This window comes from Lutzomyia longipalpis, chromosome 4, assembly GCF_024334085.1.
Source record: "Lutzomyia longipalpis isolate SR_M1_2022 chromosome 4, ASM2433408v1".
Taxonomy (NCBI): Eukaryota; Metazoa; Arthropoda; class Insecta; order Diptera; family Psychodidae; genus Lutzomyia; species Lutzomyia longipalpis.
Genome location: NC_074710.1, coordinates 22,578,882 through 22,605,950, shown reverse-complemented (window position 1 = coordinate 22,605,950; position 27,069 = coordinate 22,578,882). Strand labels below are relative to the sequence as shown.

Genomic DNA, 27,069 nt, shown 5'->3' with positions numbered 1-27,069 from the left:
TTTGAAGTAAAATCGATAATGACGTTTTCGAGATATTCATCGAAAACTCATCGAAAGTCTCGTTTTTGCTTTTTGACCCGCTAGCGGTCACTTTTGAAACTTCGGATGTTCTAAAGAGTTGTAGGGTTTGTTGAGAGCTTTCATTTGACCCCGGGTTGATCAAAATCGGTCAAGTCGTTTTCGAGTTATGGTCGATTTTCGATGAAAAATTGTGGCGGCCATATTGGCTAAACGGCTTGACCGATTTTCGAAAATGAGACATCGTTGGAAAGCTCTTGATGGCCTCTATAACATATAAAAATTTCAGATTTTTAGCTATTACAGGGGCTAAGATATAGCGAAAACAAAATTTTGAGGTTATTCAAAATAGCGAAAAGGAAAAAATTTTTTGGAACATACGTTTTCTGGAATGTGGGGACCCTAATTCGTGCTCATCCCAAATTTGAGCCCAATCTGACGACTTTCAATTTTGATCGGTACACATAAGCTGTGTCTGAAAGAAACACAGCTAAAAAAAAGCCTTCGATTGAAATTTGTGTCAATCAATTTCTCATTCAGCACCAATAAAACCATCTCATAAATTTCGCACCATCACGCTATCAATTGGTCTTCGTTTTAAATCCAATAAAAAAAACAAGCCTCACCATGCATTCCGTTTGAGGAGTAATAAATGACAGGTCAGGGCAAATGTGGGAGGGGGGAGGGGGGATTTCTGTGAAAATTCTCACCAAGACACTCACCAGGTACCACTGCTCCTTGAATAGGGGATCCGGGAAGATGTTGTGCTGCCCAGTGTCGCGGTACTGAAGCTGCGACTCAGGGGCAATGTTACGTAGGAGAGAGGCGGACAATGTGGCTCCAGTTGTTGGGAATCTAATACTTCCGGTGCCAGACGTACTGTAGTCACGTTTCTTGCGCACCTTCTCATGTTGCTGCTGAAACCATCGAACCTGCCAACACACATATGAAATAACTATTAAATAATTTCCTCATTAATCCAATTTTCCCCCATTTTATACACAGTTTTTACAGCACAAACACACTGCAGCAGTTCAATTAAATCCCACAGATTAATTAAATTAATTAAAATCCGCGCATACCTATTTTTCTCTCACATATTGTGTGTGTGCAACACCCCCGCCAACCCCTTTCCCCCTATTTCATTGTTTATACATTTATTTTATATTTATTCTTTCCACTACACATATGCACAATTTTCCATATACGAAAGCACCGTGCGGGGGGTGGGGAGGGAGATTAATTTATAAAATCACTACAATAGAGAAGAAAACTTTCTGCACATACACACATAAACTTCCTGATTGAAAGTTTTCGGGAAAAGCTCCATGTTCTTGGGGGATTTTAGCAACAAGTTTTTCTTGTATACTCATCATACCGGAAGGATTCTGAAGATTTCACACACACCCACACAATATGCATAAGGCGGTGGTTTTAGTTTATTCTTCAATGGGAATTTACATCCAAGATTGAGGGCAAAGGAGAAAATCCATTTTTTAATTATTAAAAATACAAAAAAAAAGTTTTCATTAAGTTTTGTAGGTTTGTTTTCTTATAATTGTACCTGCTTTTTGCAGTTTTAGAGCTAAGGGACATAAAGAAAATAACGTGTGTGATAAAATTTGAGTAATCTACAAAAACAACGTAAGTTTTCAAGTAAAAATATTAAAATTAAAATTGAATTTACATTAAAATTGAGAGAAAAAATAATTGATCAAATATGGAACAATAATTCACCAATAATTGCACAAAATTTGATAAATTGTAGATGGTCAACGTTTGGTCAAATCGTGAGATGTGAAAAAAAGAATTATTTTGTAAAAGTTCTTCAGCTGATCTCTTCATTAGTCACAAATTTTGTTAATCACTTCACATTTGAAAAATATCGACCAGTATTCATCAATATTTGCTCAATTTTTGATTAATCAACTGACAACTCATTGAGAAAATATTTGAACAATTGAACAATGTTTAATTTAATTTATTGTTCACGAATGAGAAGTTTTTAATAGATTTTCACTCTTATTTGCTCAACTTTCCATCAATCATTTGATTTCTTGAGCTTGACATTAGTTTGCTCAAATATTGCCTAATCTTTGATCAATCAACTGACTTATTTAAAAAAAAAATGTATAATCATGTATTGTTCACGGATGAGAAATTTTTAATCTATTTTCAATATTTATTTGCTCAATTTTCAATCAATCATTGGTTTGCTGAGTTTAGCTATAATTTGCCCAATTTTTGATCAATCAACTGACTTTCAATTCTTTAGGAAAATATTTGAAAATATTTAATCGTGTATTAGTCACTATTGAGAAATTTTTAACCTTTAAATTTGCTCAACTTTCAATCAATCATATGGTTTATTGAGTTTGACATTAGTTTGCTCAAAGATTGCCTAATATTTGATCAATCAACTGACTCAAAATTCATTGAGAAAATATTTGAACAATGCCTAATGATGTATTGTCTACAAATGATTACTTTATAATTAATTTTTAATCTTTATTTGCTCACTATTTTTAACCAATCATTTGGTTTCTTGAGTTTGACAATAATTTGTCCAAAGATTGCTTAATTTTTGATCAATGAAATCCTTTAGAATTCATTGAAAAAATATTCGAACATTGTTAAATTCAATTTATTGTTCACGATTGATAAATTTTGAATCGATTTTTAACCTTTATTTAGTCAATTTTCAATCAATTATTGGTTTCTTGCTTTTGTCCAAAAATTGCCCAATTTTTGATCAAATAATTTCTAGGTTAAATTCTTTAGAAAAAAATGAATTTCAATGAAATTTTCTTTCTGTAATAGTTCCCCATCGTTCAATGTCTACTCATTTGCCTGAATTCTAAACAAACTGATCGTTTCAGTTTTAATTAATTGACGTTTGATTTAAATGTTTACTGGGCTGTATTTTACTCTAATATTTGTTCCAATTTGTAGGCTCATACAGGCACAAATTTTAGCTCAATGTTTACCTAAATCACGATGAATTTTCTTTTTCGAATAATATTTTGGTCAGATGGAAGGTGATGGATTGAAAATAAACCTCCGTAGTTTGTTCAAACGCTGAGATATTGACAAACCTTCAATTGAAAGAGAAATATTTTTGCTTTGCAGTCTTTGAATTTAAATTTTAGGGCACGTTTTAACGGTTAAAATAAAAATGAAATATTTTTATTTACTCTCAGAGACATAATAATACATGGAAAATGTTCATTAAAGTCACATATATAATGGGGAAAATATTTGTTCGTCATTTTCCTTTGACTGTGTGAATGTAATATCATATTTTCACACTCAAAATCCAAAATATTTTCCATTTCAATATTTTGTAACACCAACACACCCCGACTTAAAAGCAAAAACATCAAAAAACACTTTTGCCCAGAAGAGAAGAGTGAGAAACGTGCGGAATTTTGCTATGAAATTCCATCAGAAAAGTGTCTGCTTTTCGTGGGAAGCGTGTGTGTGAGGATATATATGAGAAAAGTATCGTTCGCTATGTAAACTCGGAAAGTACCTCCCCCCACACACACGCAAATTGTAATGTTATAACCCATATAGCATAGCAAGTGAAGAGATAATTTTATTCAGCATTATATTTCACTTTCATTCACTCACTGACCAAAATTTTAATTCACCCAGCGAACGTTATGAATGAATGATATGCACCCACGTTGAGCATTTCTGATAGCTTTTCCCCTGGAATATTTTCCGGAAGCAGCGTGGAGGGGGGTTAGGGGTTAAAACATAATTTCTCTGGAGTAAAATTCCCTGTACATCGAAGCAAAACTTCCTTGTGCGCTGTGAATTTTGGCGGAATAATTGCAACATAACGTCAATGCAAAAAGTATTTTCCATCATCAGAACATTCTCACCATTCCCCCGCCCCTCCCGTGCTCTCGCCTTTCCATCCCCATCGCTATGGAGAAACATTTGAGAATGGAAAGCAATCTCCAACATTGCAATATTGCGGGAGTTTGTTGTATTATGAAGGAATTTGATTGAATGGTCAACGCGAGAACATGTATACAAAAACTCCTCACATACAAAATTGAAATTTGAGCAAAGGATTATGCTGCAAGAAATCTATGAGAGTGTTGAAATTCCTCCAACATTCACTTTGCTGCATGTTAACTCACACGAGACGCTTAAGTTTCTGCTGAGAGAGAGGAAAACTTTATTACATTTGTAAAGAATTTGTAGATAAATCGTTTTTTTTGCGAAACACCAACGTCACTAATAAGATGAAAGGAGTTTATTCATTTTGTGTCTCTCACTACATTTTTGTGGATAATACGTGCAAAAGCAGATATTAAAATCAGCAGAAATATTAGATTATCGCCCTGAATACTCTTAGAAGATTCTGAGAAAAGATTTACTCATTTCCTGTAACTTTTCACTGATGAAGCATATGCTCATATGCTCGAACAATTCTTTTTGTGCCTTTTAGAACATTATTGTGCATAAAACGTGCAAAAGCTGATATTAGATTCAGCAGATTAGATAAATCGTTTACAAATTTTAAGTCAGACTTTGAAAAAAACTGACTTAAAACCTTAGACCGACTTAAAAACCGACTTAACTTTTTCAGCCCGACTTAGTGATTTTGTTTATATTTGCCCAACTTCCTAATTTATCCAAATCTGCTTGAGCTTTCTCCCAGGATTTTTTTTAAATAAAATATATCTCTAGATATTTTAACTAAATTTTTAATTCTTATATTTATTTTATTAAAACAAACTCAAATTTTTAGCTTTTTGTCTTATTTGCGAAAGTAAAACAATTTATTTTTGTCTTTTTGAATCCAAATTTCCTATAAATTAAGTAAAGTAATTCAATTTGAAATCTTTAGTAAGAATTGTACCGAAGTCTTATATATAGATTTACTAAAATTTCGTTAAAAAAAAACTAAAAATTTAGTTAGTTTAGTTTAGTTTTTTTCATAAACTTTAATACAATTCTTTTTTATAACGTAGAATGCCCATTCCGTAAGATTTACGTTGAAAATTTTTAGTGTGTAAAGAGAAAATGTTTTCCCGGTTTTCTTTTGATTATCTTCAAATAATGGAACTTATTTACACACAGGAATGTAGAATTTATCCAATTTATCGCAAAATATTAAATAGATTTTAATTCTGTGGCTACTGAATAAGTCCAATTGGTCACATTGGTCAACAGAATCCTCCAAGACCTAATGAAAATCATTGCGTAAAATTTGTGTAAAATTGTAAAGAAAAATGTTGGAATGTAGAAAGGAAATGTAAGAAAATTATCGGAAATTTTCTAAAGTTTTCCACAATATAATTAGGGAATTTTTACATGTATAGTGTTGACAATGAAAGCTGACTGCAACCTCGTTTAAACTTCTCACCTCCAACATTGCATCATGAACTTTGTCTAACAAACTTTGTTGCCCGCAAACTTCTAAATTGAAATTTTGACTGACTTAACACTTCCTTTGATTAACTTCCGAATGGTATTTGGAATATTTTGATCTACCCAAAAGGCTTTTTGGTCTATATAGTAGAGCTTTGGATGAGCCAAAGTATTTTCTATTTGAAAGCTTCTTGTTTAGTAAAATCCTCAGGAATGCTCAGAAGTAGAGACAAAATAGTTTATAAACATTTAAAGTATTAGTCTTATTTTTAATTAATTGCAAAATGAGCTTGAAATTATTTTTTAAAAAATAATTATTTCAAAGGAACTTTTATAGATTAATTTGAGAGCTTTTCACGTTGTCATCAAGTTTAATTTGAGGGGTAAATGAGAAATTAGATGACCAAAAATATCATCCACAAAGTCAGCAGGAGATTTTCTGGCTAAAAAAAAACATGAATAATTAACCATTCATTTGAAATGATTGATGAGATGGATGAAAATGTTAGATAAATCGATTTTTTTTAATTAACTTATCAAACGACAGAAATTTCTGAAATTTAATTTTGTTTTATGATTTTTATTTTTTTTTTTTTTGAGGGTAACATTAATAAATAATCGAAATGAATTCTTTTTGAGCACTTGAAATTATTTTGATTTATTTAAAATTGAGAGGAGTTTATTCATTTTGGGGCACACTGGCTAAATTTTTGGGAATAATTACGGAAAATATTTTATAGGATTATTAAATTAAACATTGGGCCATATTCAGCGTAAAAAAGTTCTTTTATTTTTATGATAAAAGGTTATTTTGGTATTCAGCGTAAAAGATAAAAGAATTTTGGTATTTACCATAAAAAAAACTAGTCTCCAAACTTTTATAAAGCTTCCAAAAATAAAAATAAAATAAAATAGAATTGGTATTCACGGTAAAAGTTTTTATCGAGCTTTTTCTTTTATGAAGAGAGTTTTGAAGGTCCTATAAGCTATTCTATGTCGTTTGGTGATGTGAAAAAATCTGAATTTGACAAAAATTGATTTAATACTAAAATTATCAAGACCAAATCATGTTTTTGTTTAGCTTTTGCTGATTATTATTTAAATAATTTATTTATTAAATATAAACAATTAATTTAAAAAAAACTTTTTCTGCCTGCCCATCATGCATTTGATAAATTCTTCACAATTTTGTGGAAGAGTTTTTAACGATCATTTCAAAGGTTTTACCCATTCTGATTCAATTTAAAATGTACTGGTAAGCTGACCAAGCTTACGGGAGCTGTGTTTCTTTCAGTGTACCAATTTTGTGAGAGCAAACTAGAACGCGAATTAATTTAAATACGCGCAAAGTCGGGAAAAGTTGAAAAGTCATACCCTAAGAAATATTTAGAAGGCTATATCTCGAGAACGGATCCATAGATTTTCATAAATTTTTTTTTGTTTTAAAGGTCTCGAAGTCAGCTATAACATATCGAAAACTGAAAAAAATTTATGTCGCCATTTTCGAAAAATTCGAGTTCGAAATTTTCGAAAACTTTGTTTTCGATTATAGCGCCTCTTGCGGTCATTTTTCGAAGTTGCAATGTTCTAGACATTTGTAGGGTTTCTCGAAACCTTTCATTTGCACTTGAGTTGATCAAGATCGGACTTGTAGAACCCGAGATATGACATGCTAACTTTGGAAGGCTATATCTCGAGAACGGATCCATAGATTTTCTTCATTTTTGGCATGAAGCTAGATAATATGGTCAGCTACAACATATGAAAAAATGAAAAAAATTTATGTCGTCGTTTTCGAGATATTCATCGAAAACTAATCGAAAATTTTGTTTTTGATTTTTGGCCCCCTAGCGGTCACTTTTGAAACTTCGGATGTTCTAGAGAGTTGTAGGGTTTGTTGAGATCTTTCATTTGACCCCGGGTTGATCAAAATCGGTCAAGCCGTTTTCGAGTTATGGTCGATTTTCGATGAAAAATTGTGGCGGCCATATTGACTAAACGGCTTGACCGATTTTCGAAAATGAGGTATCGTTGGAAAGCTCTTGATGGCCCCTACAACATATCAAAATTTCAGACCTCTATCTATAATAGGGGCTGAGATATAGCGAAAACAAAATTTTGAGGTTATCCAAAATGGCGGACGGAGGGGTGGGGGGGTGGATTTGACTTCATAATCGGATTTCTTCAGGTCGATATTTAAACTTTGCCGTTTACCGCAAGTCTCTATCTATCACCGTTCTCTTGCAATTTAAGTTTATAATCCGGAGGGCCGGACGGACGGCCGGACGGACGGCCGGACGGCCGGCCGGAAAAAAACTTATTTTTGGCGCATACGTTTTTTGGAATGTGGGGACCCTAATTCGTGCTCATCCCAAGTTTGAGCCCGATCTGACGACTTTCGATTTTGCTCGGTACACAAAAGCTGTGTCTGAAAGAAACACAGCTAAAATACTTATTACAAAAAAAAACGGTATTCTACGTAAAATATTTTTTGTGTTATATAAGATTCTTTTTACGACTTTAACGATAAAAGTACATAAAATAAAAGTAAAAGATTTTTTACGCTGAATATTGCTCTTTACTTTAATTTTTCTATGGCTTCCACAACTCTGCCATTTTTCTTTTAATTATGTTGCTTACGCATTTTCAGAACATTCCCTTTGAATGAAATTAAAAGATAATTACTAAGGATTCGACGTTTATGAAAATCTCGTTCATTACGGAAGCCCTTTTTCAAAAATCTTTTTTTTTAAATACTTTTCACGTATTTTAATAAGTAGTTGATTTCTCTTATTGAATTTTAAAGAAAACTCTAATCATTCTTTAAAAAAGGTTTTGTAGACACTCAAACATCCTTTTTTGCTATGTCATTATTTAATTAAACTTCAGTGAAAAAAAAAAAAAGGAAAATCTGATTTTTCTGATTTTCCCACTGAGATGCTAGATTGTGAAAATCGTTAAAAATTAATAAACGACTGTAATTTAAAAAAAAAGCTTCGAATCATTTAATTTGAATAAAGAGCAATAAAAATCATTGGAATTGTGAACTGCTGCAGTTGAATTTGCACACACACACAGTCTTTGATTCCTCCACGGATAATGATTTCCGCAACAAAACAAACAAAATGCGTTTGTAAAGCCCAAAAGGCAGCAGAAGCATGATGTGCATGACTTACCTCGGGGTCTGCATTGAGTGCTTCGTGGTGGATGTCGCTGGTGTCGGTGGATCTCTTGGAAATGCGATGATGGTGGAACAAATAGTAGTCCTTCAAACTACCAATTTGTCCCATATTTGTGAAGCCGTGCTTCGAGGCTATCCGATTGACTGCCTCTTCATCGCCACTGGGAATGTAGACGGCAAATTCATTTTGATAGATGGGCGTTCGCCGGGGACGCGACATCCGACCCTGATCAATGTCTTCACCACTGACACCGGTAGTGTGCACAAGAAGGAGGAGTATCGATAGACATCTCACGATAATTGAGGTGGAGGACAAATTTCTTCTTCTACTTGCATTGCTTGGCAATTGCACAACATCCCACTGATTCGCCCACATCTTCATCCTCATACAGCACACCCAACTTCCTCAAGAGATATTTTTTTTTTCTTATAAATTCTTTTCCGTGGAAGGGAGAAAAGGAAGAAGTGTAGGAGGTGGAGTGGAGTTGAGAAGAAGTATAAAAAAAAAAGAAAGAAAAACCCTCAATCTTCCACTTTTAGCCACTTGTTACCAACTTCACACACAGCGACGCCCCCGCAAGCTTATTGATCTGGCGCGCCGATTTATCTATATACGTTGGTGTGCGGCAAAAGGGATTGTTGAAACGATTTAATACAGATTATTTCATGCCACATAATTTATCCCATAGAGATGAAGGTAAAATTGGCCTTACGTAAAAATATGATTTTTTTCTATCTTTTACACTATTTCACTTTTCTCTCAACGTGAGCATCCACTATTTTTTTTTTTGAGAGCGAATTTAATGCCTCACATGACTCCCAATCTTCTCTTTTGCACCACAATCAATTTTACCTCACAAATAGCTTTCTTTTTGCTACAGCACACTGCACCAGTGCAATTTTCACTTTTTTTTCCTCCTCGACTTTTCTTTCTCTCAACTTCACCTTTTAGAATAACCAACACTTTGAATTTAAACGGTGTGTGCACCACCTTCCTCCGTGCCTCTTTGCTACCGCCGTCAACTATCAATTATATCACAAAAAAAGTTATGGAGCCTAGCACCTTGAAGATATTCCTGGAAAGAGAAGAAGAAGGAAAACGAATGAGTGACTGACTTAATGGATTAGTAAGCTCTTGGAAAAAAAATAAATAGCAGAGGAAGTAACTTCCTCTTTAAAAAAAACAACAGCATTTTAACTCTCTGACAACTTTAGCTGCTGAGAAAACCCTGAAAAGTCAATGGTTAGTGCTCACCCAAGCAGCAAAATGTAACTGTTAGAGTTGAACATTTTTAATATTTTTCTGATCCGAAATGAAAATGATTTTTTAGAGATACTTCTAGTTAATATTTTTAGATGCTTTCTTCGCCAATATAAAGCTAAAGGATCAATCTTTTAAGACACATTTTTTTGTTTCGTTCAATTAATTCCTTTGTAGTCGATTTCTTGCATCAAACTTCCGGAAAATTGCTCGATTTTCGGCACTTTGAAAATCAGCTTTTTTTCTATTTTATAATTTTCCGATTTAAACAATCGACTTGAATCTTATAAATAGACTAAATAACAAGAAAAAAATGCTTTATGGGAACCTAGAAAGTCGAACTAATTTTCAAATATTCCCTTGCGGTCAATTAGGTCATACGTTGACCCATGAGTTTTACGGAAAATCCGTAAGTTGGAATTTTTTTCTCGACTCAAATGTGATAGACTCAATTAGTTAGAAAATAGAAAAATTTTCAAAATCTGCCTAGTAGTTTAGCGAGGACCTAAAAGGGTTAATTTTGCTTTTTATTTTAACCTGTTCACGATAGTACGGACAACAAGGAATTTTTGGGAAAAAAAAACTTTAAGTTATGGTCGTTATTTTCCAAATTCACTAAGGATCAAAACCACTAAAAAATTACATTTTATCAGTGGAATTTCTGTTGTCACGAAATGTAATTTTATATTTCTACTGACCCAAGTTTTCCAATTTCAGATATTAGAAGTTTTTCTAAAATTTTCAAAACATTTGATTTCAGTTTAATTTCATCTAAATTGGTTAAGTAAAACCGGAGTTATGTCTGATTTTCAATGAAAAATTGCAATAGTCATATGTATTCGTAAAACAGCTTGGCCAATTTTAAAATTTTAACTTTAAACTGCTCAATTTTAGCTTCTCAGATGGTTTCGACAAATTTAATTCTTTTGAGATCAAATTTTAACAGAAAATCGGCAAACTAACTTATAACGGTTTTCTATTGATAAATCTTTAAAGATCTTTAATAAAATCTTTTTATTTTGTGATTAAATTATACGAAAAATCCTTTAAGATTAAATCGTCACACTATTCTCACCAACGTTCTCAATTCGAAAACTACATTGTAAAAACGGCTAAGTCGGTTCCGAGCTCATACAAAGTTAGCCGACCTAGCCGTTTTTACAATGTAGCCTTTGAAATACTTCATTTTGAAAAAATCAATTTGATAGTATAAATCGTAGGTATGTGACCCCTTAAAACTTTTTTTTCTAGAATTCCATTTCGCATTTCAAGCAGTTTTTCTTTCTTTTTTATGGCCAAAAATTCAGTTGACTTTTAATGGTCATTTTGTCTTTGGCACAGACCGTGTCCTTCGCAAAAATCGTACGTACAAATCACTAATTGGGACTCAAAGTCTGTGACGGAAGCTCTTTCAGGCACTTTGAACCGAACTTTGAACATTCCACCCCGTTTTTTCGCGTGTGCTCTAAAGTGCAAATGTGGCGGAGTATTGTGAGAGGAAGGAAAAAAATGTATTGAAATGAGTTCTTGGCAAGTATCGGGGAATATTGCGCCGTTGAGAGGGGGTGGTGACGGGTGAAAATGGCGCATTTCGACGGCATATCGGCAATCAAAGTGCTTGCTGAAACGAGGGTTCGCACACTTCGGCCTTATCGTCATTGCAAATCGGTTCAAGTTCAATAAAAAAAAAACTCAAAACATCAAACGTCGTCAAAATAAAAGCCTTTTAATGCCTCTTTTTAGCACACATATCTATGTATGTATGTATAAATCGATTAGGTCAATTTAACAGGAAACACATTCAATTTTTCAGAACAGCTCACATCTCTATGTATATATTATATACATGCTGGTATAAATACAAATAACGGACAATATATATTTCATTTGCAAATACAAATATTAAATTTTTAATTGGAAATTGAAATTGTAAACAAAAGTTTTATATGATAATTTTTATTATTAATATTATGTTGTATGAAAGTATGTATAGTATAATATATATCTTTTTTGCTGCTTTGGTTATTGATGATAATTTTTTTTAAAGAGTAATAGGGGGCTTTCGGGAGAAAATAACGTGAGGGCGGTCATTTTTAGGATGTAAGTTTAATTATCTGCCCAGAAAACTGATATCAAAATACTAAATCGTCTCATTTAAATCAATGAATAAGAAATTTGGATAAATATGAGACAACCTATATCAGATTCTGGAAGACCTAGGAAGTTTTTCGATTTCCACATTGAAAAATCCTAATTTTTCGCATAAAAGATAAATAGTTCAGCCATTGGCGCCATTTTGTTTCAATTGCAGCATTCAGTAAAACAATTTTGCCGTGGCGTAGCCAGGGAAGTTGTTTAGGTGTCCCAACAATAACAACAAATTTTTTTTTCAAAGTAAAATTCACATTAAATAAAATTAAAATATTAAGATTTTCAAAGTTACAAAAGAAATTTTAACGTTAAAAAATTGAATAAATGATGGAAACAACTCGTTAAATATTGTTTCAACACCTCTGAAACATTGTTAGAATGTTTCACAAATAGTACTGACCTTTTTTGTTTCATTTCAAAATTGTTTAAGAACTTTGTCTGCATTTTGATTTTTTTTTAAATTAAATTAACCCTTTGAAGCTTTAAAAAGACCATCTCTCTATCATAACGTCTTCGTTGGTACATTGAAAGAAATTAATAAGTTTTTAAATTCAAGAAAATAAAATATTTAACGCTTTGGTTAGCGAACGGCTCAATGGACGCAAAAGGGTTAATATTAAATTTAAAAAAAATTAAAATCATTAAAAAATGACAAAGCCAATCAACCGATGTTCTTAGAATTATCTAAGGCGTAATTTGTACAAATTTTCTGCCCAAAAATCAACAAAACGTTTGTCGAATCCCAACTATCGTACTCATCGCTATGACGCCTTTATTTATGGAGCAGCGTATGACTAAATGAGGCCAAAAAAATGCATAATAATAAATAATTTCATCTCAAATGAGTATCAGCGTAATTAAATTTTCCCGGAAAGTCTAGGAAATTCCAAAACTTTTCAAACTGATAGAGCTTTCAGTGAGATAAGAAAATTACGTTGAGACCTCCTTTAAGAAGAAAAAAAAACTCTTCGCTTTTATTTATTATTATGACGCGTGACTTATTGAATTTTTGTTAATAAAATTCATCATGCGGCATTGCTTTTTAGCTCTCTCGGCAGAGACTAATTACCACACTTTTAGCCCATTCATTGCAAAATGAGTTTTATTTCTCAACCGTGTCCAAAAGTCACAGACTTTGAATAATATTCGTGTTTTTTTCGTTGTTGTTTCTTGTATCTAAAAAGCGAATGGTGGTTAATTAGCCGACGTAAGCTAGAATTATTTATACACATAATTTATAAATTTTCTATATTTACCAACTTAATGGGTCTCCGTCAGAACTTTGCTATTGAGAGCTTATTAAATATGCTGGAGGTTGCAAAAAAAATGTGCGAAAGAGAAAGAGAGAGATGGAAGGTTATGAACCTATTTAATTTTGGATTAGCATTTAAGACATAACGGTTGGCATGTGCCGGGGGTGTGAGGTGGGGAAGACAAGACAAGACTTAAGACTCAGTAATTCCCAGCGTCGAAGTTGCTGGGAACTGAGGCAAAGTGAAGAACAAAAAAAAAGAGACAAAAAATGTGAAAAGAACTGAAAGTTGCAAAAGAGAAAAATTGTTCAGCTCAGGAAAAGTTTGCACTATCTTAAATCATTTTATATCCATATGGAGCATTGCAATTGAATAATTTAGCGGAACGCACAGGGGGTGGTAGCACAGAGAGGGTGGTTAAAAGAAGAAAGGGGTTCGGAGCTTTTTGCAGTGAAGTCCATCTATGTAGCGCAAAAAAGTTGCTTCTTGCATTATAATGCACGAGATGCTCTATGAATTTTCATAATTAAAAGTTAGTCGTGTTTTTTCGTTCTAGATCGATTTGAGGGTGGGAAGTGTGAAGGTTCTAGTACGGCGCGACTTGGTTAGCGTCTGCCAATGGGTTGCGGGATAAATTAAGTAGTATTTATTCGGATGTTAAATTAACAAACTTTATTGATGAACTTCATGGGTTTTGTAATACATTTGGGTCATTTTCTGCCCTGTTTCGGTTAGGAAAAATTTCAGGAGAGCAGTAATTTCAGGTTTTACTTTAGGAGTTGAAAGAATTATATTTTTGAGTTAAAAATGCCACTAAAAAAATTCAAGAAAGGACAACTCCCCCAGTAACCTTACCAATAGCCTCAGATAAGGGATGTTTATCTCAATGAAAATATTCGAATTATTCAGATAATTCGCCAAATAAATCAAAATATTCAACAGATGAATATTTCTTTTTTTTTTAGTCTTAAATTGGTAGAAACTGAGAACCAAAAGCCTAAATAATACTAAATTCTAGCCATAGAAGTGAAATTCAATTTAGTACTAAATAGGTTTAAATTTAGTACTGTATAGCTGGAATTTACTATGTTTTTGGCTAGAAATTAGTATGTTTTCTTCTAGAATTTACTTAGTACTTATTCGACTTATAATTTCGGATGGAACTTTAGTACTTTCTAAAATTCAATCTTGAGAAGTAAATCCAATTAATATAAGTACTAAATTCTTGCTAAAAATATAGTGAATTTTAACTGAAAAATATCTGAATTCAATCGGAAAAAAGTACTAAAATTAAGACGAATAAGTACTAAATTTAAGGCGAATAAGTACTAAATTTAATCCTAAAAAATACTTAAATACTTAAAAAACAATAAATTCAAGCCGAAGAAGTACTAAATTTTAGCTGAAAATAAAAATATTCAGATCTTTGAAAATATTGTGATTATTCCCTTATGTTCGGATTATTCGCCTAAACAGTCAAAATATCTGCCAGATAAATACCCCTAAGCCTCAAATCAACTACTCTGGTTGACGGTAGAGTTAAGACAGACTAATAAACTCATAATCGTTTAGTAATATTTCAGTATGTAGTAAGAAAAAACATTTCTGGCTTAATTAACACTGAAAATCGAAAATTGAAATATTTTTCAACCATATAAAGACCCTTTTAACTCCGTCAACTTTTAACGTTTTTTTCCCCTTCTAATATCAATAAGCTTTTATTAAAAAAACGAATTGTTTATTCTGTCGCCACGGAAAATGCACTCAGCTTGGGGCTCTAAATTGAACAAGAGAATCGAGTTTTTTCCAGCTCCACAAAGGGGGTTTTTCTCACACATTGATTGCTCAGCTGATGTAAAAAAAACTACCTCCTCCCACCGGTCTGAGGGGATTTTTTATCCACCAATACCCTTCACTTTATTCAGCTTTATATCACGATGTATTTACTATTTTTTTTTCTTTTATTTAGAGATATTCTATTATTCCAAAGAGGTGGTGATTAAATGCTCACAAAACCAGCGACGAAAAAGCATCGTCGTTGCGGAGGTATAGAAGGAAACATGTGCGCGAAAAAATTATACATAAATATTTGGGCAGGCGAGAAAGAGCGGCGGCGGGTGTAGGAAAAAAGGGGTTTACGGTCGGAATATAAAATACACAAGCAAATGAATTGAATTGCAAAAATCACATGCGAAAATTTTCATTAAACAAATAAACAAGTAATTTTTTTTCATTCACGAACCACCCAATTGGTCGCCGCTGGGCGTATGAAAGAGATACCCAAAAGATGGTTTTTGGTATAAAATAAAAAAAATTGCTCAATTTAATGTTTTTCCCAGGCATATTTTTAGAGGGGCGCAGGGAGGGTGTGTGCATTAAAAACATCCCCAAATATACTGTACAAATACTAATTTAAAAAATAAATAATATTTCAACATTATGAGTTTTTAAATTTTAATTGCAACCAGTTTAAATTTTTAATGATTTCCCACAAAATATGTGGTTAAATGTGATCGAAATTCAGTAGTTTTGGAGCCAGAAATGTCTCTTTTCCGCTCTTTGATAGCCCTATGAATTTTTATTCAGATCATTTTTTTTTAATTTTCATTCTCTTTATTCCCAGAAAATTTGTTAAGGCTGTAAGTGCGTGAATTGTACATAATAAGCTTTCATTTTATCATTGGTTTTCCCTACACAAACCCCTTCATGAAGAGCTTTTGATGATTAAGTTTGCAATAATGTTGAAAGAGATACGCGAAGGGGCGGGGAGAGGATGTGGTGCGATGCATTAAATGAAATTTCCTCCAGAATTTTCACTTTTCAACTCTCAATATTAGAAATTCGTCGAGTGTTTCGTTGTAACCTTTGCAAAATTTCATTCCGGCGTGTGTGGCATTAGAGGCACGATTGGGCAGAAAGCAACAGAAGGTCATGGGGCCACACAACACCTTCCTCTCACTTTGACGTCCACAAGACATGGACTGTTGCAATCTCACACCAAAATGCCCACAATGTGCTGATTTTTAAAGGGTTACATACCCAAAATTTATTTTCAAAATAAAAGAAAAACGTCAAATATTTCAAATGAAATGTCAAACGTTAAAAACATGAACGTCAAAATCAATAAAATTCTTGTTAAATGTCACAAAGAATATCAAGACTTAAGAATGAAACGTCAAGAATTGGAAATGAAATGTCAAACATTTGACTAAACATCAAATCTCAGAAAGAATGTCAGGATTAGGAAAAAAATTTAACGCTGTGAGGGAACGTCAAACATAAAAAGAGAATTAATCGTCCAAAATACTGTCAAATGTTGCAATAAATATCACCGTTAGAAGATAAAAGTTAAACGTTGGAATAATAAACGTCAAATATTAGAAACGAAATGTCAAACAACTGAAAAAATCTTACGTACAAGAAGAAATATCAGAACGAAACGAGAAATATCAAATAAAAGAAAACCTACGTCAAATGATAAAAAAAAACGTTAGAAAAGAAACGTCAAGCGTCATACATCAGAAATGGAACATAATTTGTTCGATAATAATGTCAAACGCAACTATAAATAAAGAAGGTGTTAGGAGCACAAAGCTCCTTCCGGGAGTGTCGGCAATAAATAAATGTCAATAAATGTCAACAAATGTCAGCGTTAGAGTAAAAAAGTCTAACGTTAGTAAATTATATTAAACATTACAATAGAAACATCAGACGTAGGACAAGTGTTAGCGTTAGAAGAGGAACGATTTATTATAGGGAAGAAACGTCAAACATTTAAAATAAAATGTCAAACGTTAGAAGCGAAACGTCAAACGTTAGGAAACGAACACTAAGCGCAGGAATAAATGTTGAGAGTTAAAGGAAAATAGTTAATCGTTGAGAAAGGAACGTCAAACATGAGAAATTTAATGGAATAATTCTTTTTGTCGGTAGTTTTGGCAAAACGGTCGGTAATTTTGGTAAAAGTGTCGGTAATTTTGGTGAAAGTGTCGGTTATTTTGGACAAAAAAAGGGGTAATTTTGGCTAAAGTGTAGGTAATTCTGGCAAAAGTGTCGGTAACTTTGGCAAAAGTGTAGGTGACTTTTGCCAAAACTACCGACACTTTTGCCAGAATTACCTACACTTTAGCCAAAATTACCGCTTTTTTTTACCAAAATAACCGACACTTTTACCAAAACTACCGACACTTTAACGGCACCCAAATTTAATGTCCAACGCACAAAAACAAACGTCAAACATTAAAAATTAAACGTCAAATACTACAAAAAATGTCAAATGTTAAAAATTAAATGTCAAACGATAGAATTTCACAAATAACTTTTCTAAAAATCCAAAAAGCAGCTAATTCAAATGCTATAGCCATTTGAATTTGGTCCTCAAGGGGTTAATTAGATCAAAATCTGAGAAACTTTCATTATTGGAACTTTCATTAACCAACCGGTTAACCACAAAAACGCTTTCGTCAAAATAACCCTTCAGTTTGAAATAAACAGTGAATATAATTTTCAAGAAAGTTCTCCATTAAAGTTTTGCCCACTATTCACAATCGACAGAAGAACTGTCAAAACTTTCTAAGTCGTCAAACTTGGTAACAGCACTAATATGCTTCTAAAGTTGATGCAAATTGAATAATGCAGAGTTATAAGCAATTAAAATAAATATAGCACTACAGGCTCTATGTAGTCGTAAATATATATAATTTAATCGCATAATTAAGCAAATTCATTTAAACATTCAGCAATTTTCTCATTCATTGGGAAAATCATAAAAAAACGGCAACCAAAAATATTTTGGTCCATACTTGAGAAAATTAATCCTCTTCAATTTTATTTATCATTCATATTTTTGCTTCTTCTGCATGCCACCGAAAGACATAAATATATGCATAAACGCTTGATATGTATCACATAATTGGATCCATTCAGAAAGTTAATTACACGTCGTTTTGAATGGTAAAACATTTTTTTAAATGGAAGGAATTCCAAGGGAAAAAAACTGCTGGAAAATGACGTAAAAAAGTCATTCAGCTCCTACTTAGTGTGCCAGCTAACCACGTAAAAAGAGGGAGAGGGAAAGAGCTATTATATGTAGAACATTAAGTATATAATCGGGGAAGAAGGAAAAATTAAAGAGATTTTGTCAAGTGAGAGCAGAAAAAATCTTTCAGGATTTTCCTCCCAGAAGAGTGCAAAATGCAGCGATTTATAAGAAGTTTGAATGCCAATTAGACGTCCCAATTTCTTTGGCATTTTTATTTGATAAAAGTGCTGAATTTCTGCAGCAATTTTCTGCTCGTTTTCAGCGACTGTCCATCCAAATGCCACTAGTTGTGTGAACTTTTACGAAATTATATTTTTTTTTCTCTCTTGCTTCTTTGCTGTATTTTGGGGACGAAATGTGTCAATCATGTGAAATTTAATTTAACCTATCATGAGATCTATAGCATCCAGCTTCTGTCGATTTTAATTTTCATTTACATTGAATTCAGGGGCACAATGTAAACATGCAATAAAGGCGCAGAGAATATTGGAAAGTCAATCATAACGCGTCCAGTTATAAGAGTTGGTGTCCCACAACGTGTAGAAGTTTGTTTATGCGTTATAATACTATTTGTGAGTAGTATCAGTAGGCAAAGTTGTTTTTTTTTGTGAAATTCAGTAATTTGATGCATAAAAATGGTCATATCTCATGTTCTATAACACATACGGAAATTTCTTGACTAGTTATGGAAAGGTCTTAAAATAAGCTATAATCTGACATATATTTCGATACATTTCAAGGTCACCTTCAGAACACAAAATGGCGGATTTTTGTTTTACCAAAACAGTTTTTCGCACTTTTTGTACTCAAGGAATGGTTCTAGAAAGTTCTGATGTTCTAGAAAGTTGTAGAGTTTTGCAAAACCTTTAATTTTATACCAAGATGAGCAAAATCGGTCAAACAGTTCAGGTGATATGACTCTTAGAACTTTTCAAATTCAAGAATTTTTTAAACTGCGATATCTTCTAAACGGCGACATAGATTTTCTTCATTTTTGGACTGGTTAAAGATATTGAGTCAGGCTACAACATATCAGAATTTTAAAGATTTGCCTAATGGGGATTCGGAGATATTGCCCCTTAAAGTTAGGCAATTTTTGTTTTTGATTTTAGCGCCTCTTTCGGTCATTTTTGGAACTTGGAATGTTTTAGACAGTTGTAGGGCTTCTCAATACCTTTCATTTGATACCAAGATGGTCAAAATCGGTCAAGTCGTTCTCGAGTTATATCGAAAAAACACTTTTTGCTTTAGGCCGCCATATTTGCTAAACCGCTTGACCGATTTTCAAGTATGAATTATTACTGAAAACGTCTCATTGAGTTTTACAACATACAAAAATTTGAGACCTCCAGCTACAAGGGAACTCGTTGATGGTGTTTCAAAATGGCGGACGGCGGCCATCTTGGATTTTAAAAATGCAAAAAAATGAAATTTTACACCCACATTTCTATAGAAAACTTCAAACCGGAAGTCTTTATCTGTTACTGTTCTTGAGTTATAAGGCAAAACGTGGAGTCCCGGACGGCAGGCCGGCCGGCCGGAACACTTTTTTTTCCACCACCATTTTCGTAATGTGGGATGTCTAAAACGTGCTCATACCAAGTTTGAGCCCGATCTGAGGGGGTCGGTTTTTCCGACGATTACAATACTTGGTGTTGGCCACGAAGTGGAACACCAACTAATTACTTTGCTGAACACATTTTTTGCATTCAGAATTTTCATTCAATGCAATTTCAATAAATATTGAAAAGAGAAGAGCTTTTAAGGTCAAGTTTTGAGTCAAACTTTCAAGTCAAACTTCAAGAATAAAGAGAAGAATTAACATTCTGAAGATTTAGTCTAACATTTAACTAAACTTTCGGTTTATTCTTCAATTTAATCCACTTTTAAATTCACCTCAAAGTTGAATTTACAAAAAAAAATGATCAAAATTCCATTTCACGTGGAATGAAAATTCAACAAAACCACCCCTTTTGGTTAACAACGTAAAATAAAAACTGCGAGAGCTTTTGTTCCCATTTACCTATCATACAAAATTCAATTCATATTTATTAACTTTTTTGCCATGGAAAATATTTCACAACAAAGGCCGTAGAAAATTAATTGGAGTTTTACATTATTGATTTAAATCACTTTGAACGCCTATAAACTATATACATAGATAATGCAAGTTTAGTTGCTTTGCCCGCATGCAAGTGGATGATTTAAACGCTTTAGCAGAAGCAATTTCTATACCACAAAGTGATCGTTTTAGAATTAAATGGACCAGAAGATGCTCTTTGAATTAAAAGGAAATGAAAAGAAAAAGGTAATTTGAATCGTTCTTTGAGAGAGAATATGAGCTTGTTCTTAAAATTAATTTGAAAAAAGTTTTTTGCATTAAGAAAATTAGTTAAAGGAATTAATTATTTTTAGCCTACAGCTTCTTTGAATAAGGATAATTAATAGAAAAGCATCTCTAACGTTAGAATAAATGTCAAACCCAAAAGACGTACCGTTGAACGTTAGAAAAATAACTTCAAATTTTGAATAAACATTAAAATTTTAAACGAAATATAAAACTATGGCCGAGAAACGCGAAGGATTAGAAAAGAAAACGTTAAAATCAAATGTCAAACGTTAGAAAATTAACGTTCAATTTTAGAATTAAACAAAAAATAGCAAAGATTGTTTATTTGGTTTAAATCTTTACTAACTTCGACTTCTAAATCATTTTAATATCCGTTTTTGTGTCCTTTAGTTACTTTGAATTGTTTCTTGGCATTACCCATGCTCATTGTTTTAGGAATCTCATAAAGGATGAAAAAAGATTATGAAATTGACAAAGATTTTTATAGGGTTACAACCTCACCTACATTCTGTCCCGGAAATTTTACCTACCCCTCCGGCCCAAAATTTTTAAATGTTTGTAATACCAAAAATTACGTCAATTTCTCGATAGGAAATGATTTTTTTTAATTTAATTTTTTTAAAGATTTTTTTTATGTATTAAAAAATTAGGTCGCTTTTTTCGCGAACATTTTTAGCATAAGGGATAGGCTTGAGTTTTTTAAAGCCAGGCTTTATTTACTTGAATCAGGCTTCAGTTTTATAAGCGGAACTTCAGTTTTTTAATCGAGGTCTTTCTATTCAGCTAAATCTCCGTTTTTTATGTTAAGTATTAAGTTCTATTAAACTAGACCTAATTTTTCTAAGCTGAGATTAAGTTTCCTAAGTTAGGCTGAGGTAGGGTTAAGTGCATTCTAGACCTGACCTGTTTTAAATATTAAAACCTTAAAAGCTTAATCTTAAACAATTGTATGTAAGGTAAATTGTAGAAGACCACGAAAAATTCAAGTTTGACTTAAGAATTTAAGCCTGACTTAAGAGATAAAGTTAAGCTGTTTATAAGCCAGGCCTATTTTCCTTAAGCCAAATCTTAATTCCTTAAGATCAGACTCCTAAGGCGCATTTAGCTTCAGACCTAACCTAACCTAACCTAACCTTGAAAGCCTAACCTTAAAAAAACTTAATTCTAGTCTGAAACAAAGGTCTTGCATAAAAATCATAAGACTGACTTTAAAAAATTAAACATAGTTTAAAGAAAACCGTAGTCTCAGATCTGACTTAAGACGATTTTCCTTTAACTAAAAAAAATCGAAAATTCCTAAATTACAGAGTCTATTCCAATTTTTTAGTTTTCTTGCCTAAAAAATGCAAAGAATGACGTCACTATTGTGTTTTTATTGTATTTCTCAATGCATGGAACTTTCAAGCTAATGTTTCGTTGATGATTATTATCAAGTTACGAATAACCTTTAAATTAATAATGCAAAAATTTTAGGGGAGGGCGGGGCTAATAAAGTCACTTAAGGGTTTGTAAAAAGCCTAAAATATCATATTTCCTAGCTAGATAGAACAAAATGATCTGAGAAAGAGTTGTAGGGCAGTAAATTTCCTAAAGAAATGAGCTATATATTTCGCTTTATCTTTTTGGGAAATATGATATTTTGAGCTTTTTCTAAACCCTTAAGTGACTTTTTTAACCCCGCTCTCCCCTAATTATAAATTTTTGCCTTTTACTGTAACCATATTAATGACAAAAGGGTTACATAAATTGCACCATAGTGTATAAGTGCCAAACATCGTAAATATGAATTTAAATTAGAAATTATTCACTTTTACCCTTCCGGAATATCTTTTAAGCGTAGTTATTGGTCTACGTAATCAATTAGTTAACATTTTTTCACGCCTTTTTGAGTTTTTCTATTTAAATCGTTTAAATCATTTAATTTTACCCTAAAAAGGTAATTAAAACCTTTAAAACTTTCAAAAAGACATCCCCTTTGGGACTCTTTTGTGGGTTAATTGTTTGCCCCTTGGAAACCGCTGATTAACGTTGCGCGTGGTTAGAAAATAAACATGAATGGATGAAAATGTTTTTGGTGGGAAGTAGAACACAAATTGTTTGGATTCTAAAAACATTATATGTACATAATACCGTAGAAAGGGGGGAGATTCTTATTTTGCAAAATTAATTTTAGATTGAAGTAAAACCTTTTTGTTTATACATCCATCTTCGTCGATACGTCGACATTATTCCTTTTCACAAAATTTTCCAATTCACTTTGTGCAAATTCATGCGCACGACGGAAGACGCGGGAGTGGCAAAAAAGGAGAGGAAGTTTGGCGAAGAAAGACATTGGAATCGTGATTGTCAAATCAATTTCGAGTTAATCTGCACAAGAGGAAATTTCACCAGCAGAGAAAATGTCAGAAGAGCGGAAATTTTCCATGTGAAATTGCATTAATTCTCCGACTAGCATACATTTGTTTACGACACGCGAGTAGGGGGGCAAGGGGGGGGGTGATGTTATTTTTCAAACAAATTCATTTTATCTGCATTTTCGTCGCGGAGGCTGGCAAATGTTGTACAGTGGTGTGAAGAAAAATTGCACCATGAAAGTTATTTCTTTGAAAATTGTCCCAATTTTTGTATTTCTTTCGTACTTAAATCCGAATATTGAAAAATCGATCAAGCGGGTCAAGATGTTAGATTTTAACAATAATTTTTGTAGAGCTAAGCAACAGATGTCGTCGCTTGTATCAGCACTTGTAGTACAGATCATACAATTCAATGATACGATTTAGATAATTTTTTTAGAAACATTATTTTTGAATTATTAATATTTATCAAAATCGATCTGTTTAACCGATTCCTATTAGTATTAAACGGATTAACTTAGATATTTTATAAAGTTTAAAAATATGATTGTAAATCTTAATTTTTCTCAAATTTCAGCACATAGAATTTGAGAAGACAGAATCCGATTCTAACTGTCTTTGATCAAATTCGAACTGCTTAAGCTATTTTGGTAAATATTTATCTTGTGTAAATAAATATTGCTGTCAAAATCTGTTTCAATTTTCAAGATCTAACCAACAAATTTTAATGTACAAAATCATGAATATCCAGTTGATCAATTTTAACCTCTCTTTGGTCAAAATCGAATAGTTTCACTGATTTTGATAAGTTTCGTATTTTCAAAAATATGTTAAGCTTTAAAAAAAACTTCTGCGGCATTTTTTGAATTTTATTACAGAACAACAAACAACAAAGATCAATTTTAACAATTCTAAAAATTTTTTGTTCAAAATCGAACCGTTTAACCGATTTTGATAAAGTGAAAGCTTTTAGATAAGGTTTTAAATTATTGATTAGAAAATCTACTTCCTCTTTATTCAAGCTTTTAAATACACTTTAAAGATAAAACAATACACAAAAAACAATTGATTTGATTTAATTCGTATTTTCAAAAATATTCAAAAATTTTTTATCAAAATCGAGTAAAACTCCTTAAACGGTTTTTATAGAATTACAAGTTTTAGAAGGATTTTGAATGTAGGTCAGAGAATCTTCTCTGATTTTTTCAAACATTTAAAAACAAATTGGAAAATAAGATGAAATATAAAGGTCGTTGGTTCGATTTGGATAATTTTATTTTCGAATTATGTAAAATTAAGCATTCTAAAAGGGTTTTCAAAGTTGGCTTAATTTTTTTTCTATGAAAACTAACGGAAAATGTAAGTCGTCTGTATCGATTTTAACGATTTTTTTTAATCAAAATCGAACTATTGGATCGATTTTAAAAGTTTTAATTGAAGTAAATATTTTTTAAAAGGTGTGAATGATAAAAAAATAGAATTTCTGCTAAATTTAGAAATTGCAAACCCAGAACCATAGAAAACAAAGACAATAGACGAGGATTATTTATATTCTCTAAAAAGGATTCTTGTTGATATTTTACTTCACAGCAGTGTATATAGAAATTATTATACATAACACATGGGACTCTCTTGTGCTGTACAAAAGTGTTTTCATTTTGAATACCGCTATATATGCGGAGACACATCCTGTGTTGGCATACCAAGAAATATATTTATATTTATTTATTTCCACACACAAAAAAAACGGAGTCCTTTCGTGCCGCAGAATTGCCTGATTTGATCGATTTTTCAATTACTATTTATCTTTTTGATTATATCCAACTTCTGCGTGTCTTTCAATTTTCTTCCCAAAAAGACGTAATTTTATTGTGGTGTTGATTTTTATTGAATCCCCCCAAATTCACATTGGCTATGGCTTCCGCTCTGAGGAAACACGCCATACTCTTATACAACGTTGTAAGAGTCAATTTAGAATGGCGCAGTTAGGAGTAAATTGTTGCAGGGAGAACGCAAAATTGTATGTACGGTGAATACATAAATATTACATCCAACAACAACAACAAAAAACATAATCCGGGTGGTTCATGATTTTCTACTGATGAGTATGTGAGTTAATGAGAAAATAAATTTGTGGTCATGGGAGAGAAAAAAAATGACGAGTCTATGAGAGAAAAAAAAAAGAGTCCAACCAATAAGTTTGAAAAATAATGGGAAACGATAAAAATCATCAATAACCAAATGGCATAAAGGAGGAGGAGGGATGGGGGTGGGGAGTGGGTGGGGGTGGGATATGAAATTGGATTGAAATTGAAGAGTATGTGACTGAACAAAACATCCCCGTACTGGCCCTGGAATACTGCGGGAAACTAGAATGTTTGGCAGTTGTGTGCCAGGAAGTTGATGGTTTCCCATTGATTCCTACATGTTCATTCATTGAATAGAGTACCACACATAATACAGGACGACAGGGAACATAGTTTTAGACGGAAATAATTTTGATATATAAAACTTTCGTTGTGGTCTTCCAAACTTCAGCTGCTTTTTTTTTTTGGGAGCGATTCATGCGGATGATTTTAATCTGACAGCCATTTTCTTTGTTTTATCTTGAAAAATTTACGATCTGCTGTTTAAATCACCTGTGCAGAAAAAAAATTGAATTTGTTCTAATTTTCCGGAAGGAGTTTATTCATTTTGATGCTCATGTGTCGTTGATACGTTCAAATTTAGAAATTGTAAACGTTAGAAAAAAAAGTAAAACTTTTGAAAAAAAACGTCAAACGAAATGTCAAACATACGGAAAGAAACGTCTAACGTTAATAAAGTGTTCAATGGCTCCTTAGCAGACGGAGGTGAATTATGGTTGACGTCTTCGTGAGGAGCATTTTTTTGACATTTGGGGGAGGATTTTTCGCGTCAACATAACCTCAAAGCAATTTTTTTTGTGCTCGAGGAGTACTTTTTGACACTTGAAGGAATATTTTTTTGACACTTCGCGGAGTATATTTTGATACTTGGAAAAGGATTTTTTGACATTTGACGAAGTACTGACGCCCGGGGAAAATTCGCCACCTAACATAACCTCAATGCAGATTTTGTGACAAAAAAACAGAATTGTGCAAATTTTCGCCTGGAAAATGCATTAGGAGCATAAAGCAAGTTCCATATTTCTCAATTTTTTGCTCAAAAAAATTGCTTTGAGGTTATGTTGACGCGAAAAATCCTCCCCCAAGTGTCAAAAAAAAAGCTCCTCGCGAACACGTCAACCAAAATTCACCACCATCTGTTTAAAGACAATAGTAAAAATCACAATAATTTAGAAAAGATGTCATAATTTAGATAGAAAACTTTTTTTTTAATTTTGAACTTACGTTCATCCGGAAGCGTTGTTCAAAATTCAAATAAGTTACAAAATACGTCGGAAAATTCAAATTTAGATAGAAAATTTTAAACGTTTTCAAAAAAATGTCATACGTTAGAAAATTTTTTTTTTCTTATAAAATGTTAAACTTTCGAAAAGGGACGTCAAACGCTCGAATATAAATGTCAAATTTTAAAAATGTCAGACGTTACAAAAAAATTAAAATAGAAAAATAAACGTCAAGAATTAGAGATTAATGTCAAGTGTTTAAATAGAAATGTCTAAAGTTAAAAAAAGAAGAATTTAATATTTGAAAAAAAGAAAATTTAAACATTAGAAAGCTGCAGAATAAAATTATCAAATGGTGATGATTTGAATGTAGTAGCCCTACAACGAGGCATGTCTCCATTGGACAGTTATTTCAATTATAATTCTAGCCGTCATATCCATCTTAGAAAAAAGAGGAATTTGAAGTTATTTTTAGAGCGTGGTTCGTCAACGTTTTTTTTTTCTAATTAGGTAGTAATTTAGGAGCTCCGTTTACTGTATTTAAAAGACGACAAAGATTAACTTTTTTTATTTGAAATGAATTATTCCTAAATTTTCTGTCGATAGCCTTAAAATGAATAAACTCCTTTCTAATTCTTTATAATTTGTTGTTCCATTTTTTTGTCAATCATTATATGAGGGACGACAGCTCTAAATTTT

At 32.3% G+C, this 27,069-nt stretch overlaps 1 protein-coding gene across 1 annotated transcript in view; it reads right to left on the bottom strand.

The window, feature by feature from the left end:
• The window catches only part of LOC129794957 (furin-like protease 2), a 97,524-nt gene that overhangs the window by 64,503 nt on the left and 5,952 nt on the right, over window positions 1–27,069 (bottom strand). Inside the window, exons 3-4 of the mRNA XM_055835897.1 lie at window positions 8,586–9,666; window positions 741–950 (exon numbers count right to left, since the gene is read on the bottom strand). Coding sequence (XP_055691872.1) covers window positions 741–950; window positions 8,586–8,978 — 603 coding nt within the window. The 5' untranslated portion in view covers window positions 8,979–9,666. The remainder of the gene's footprint in view (window positions 1–740; window positions 951–8,585; window positions 9,667–27,069) is intronic.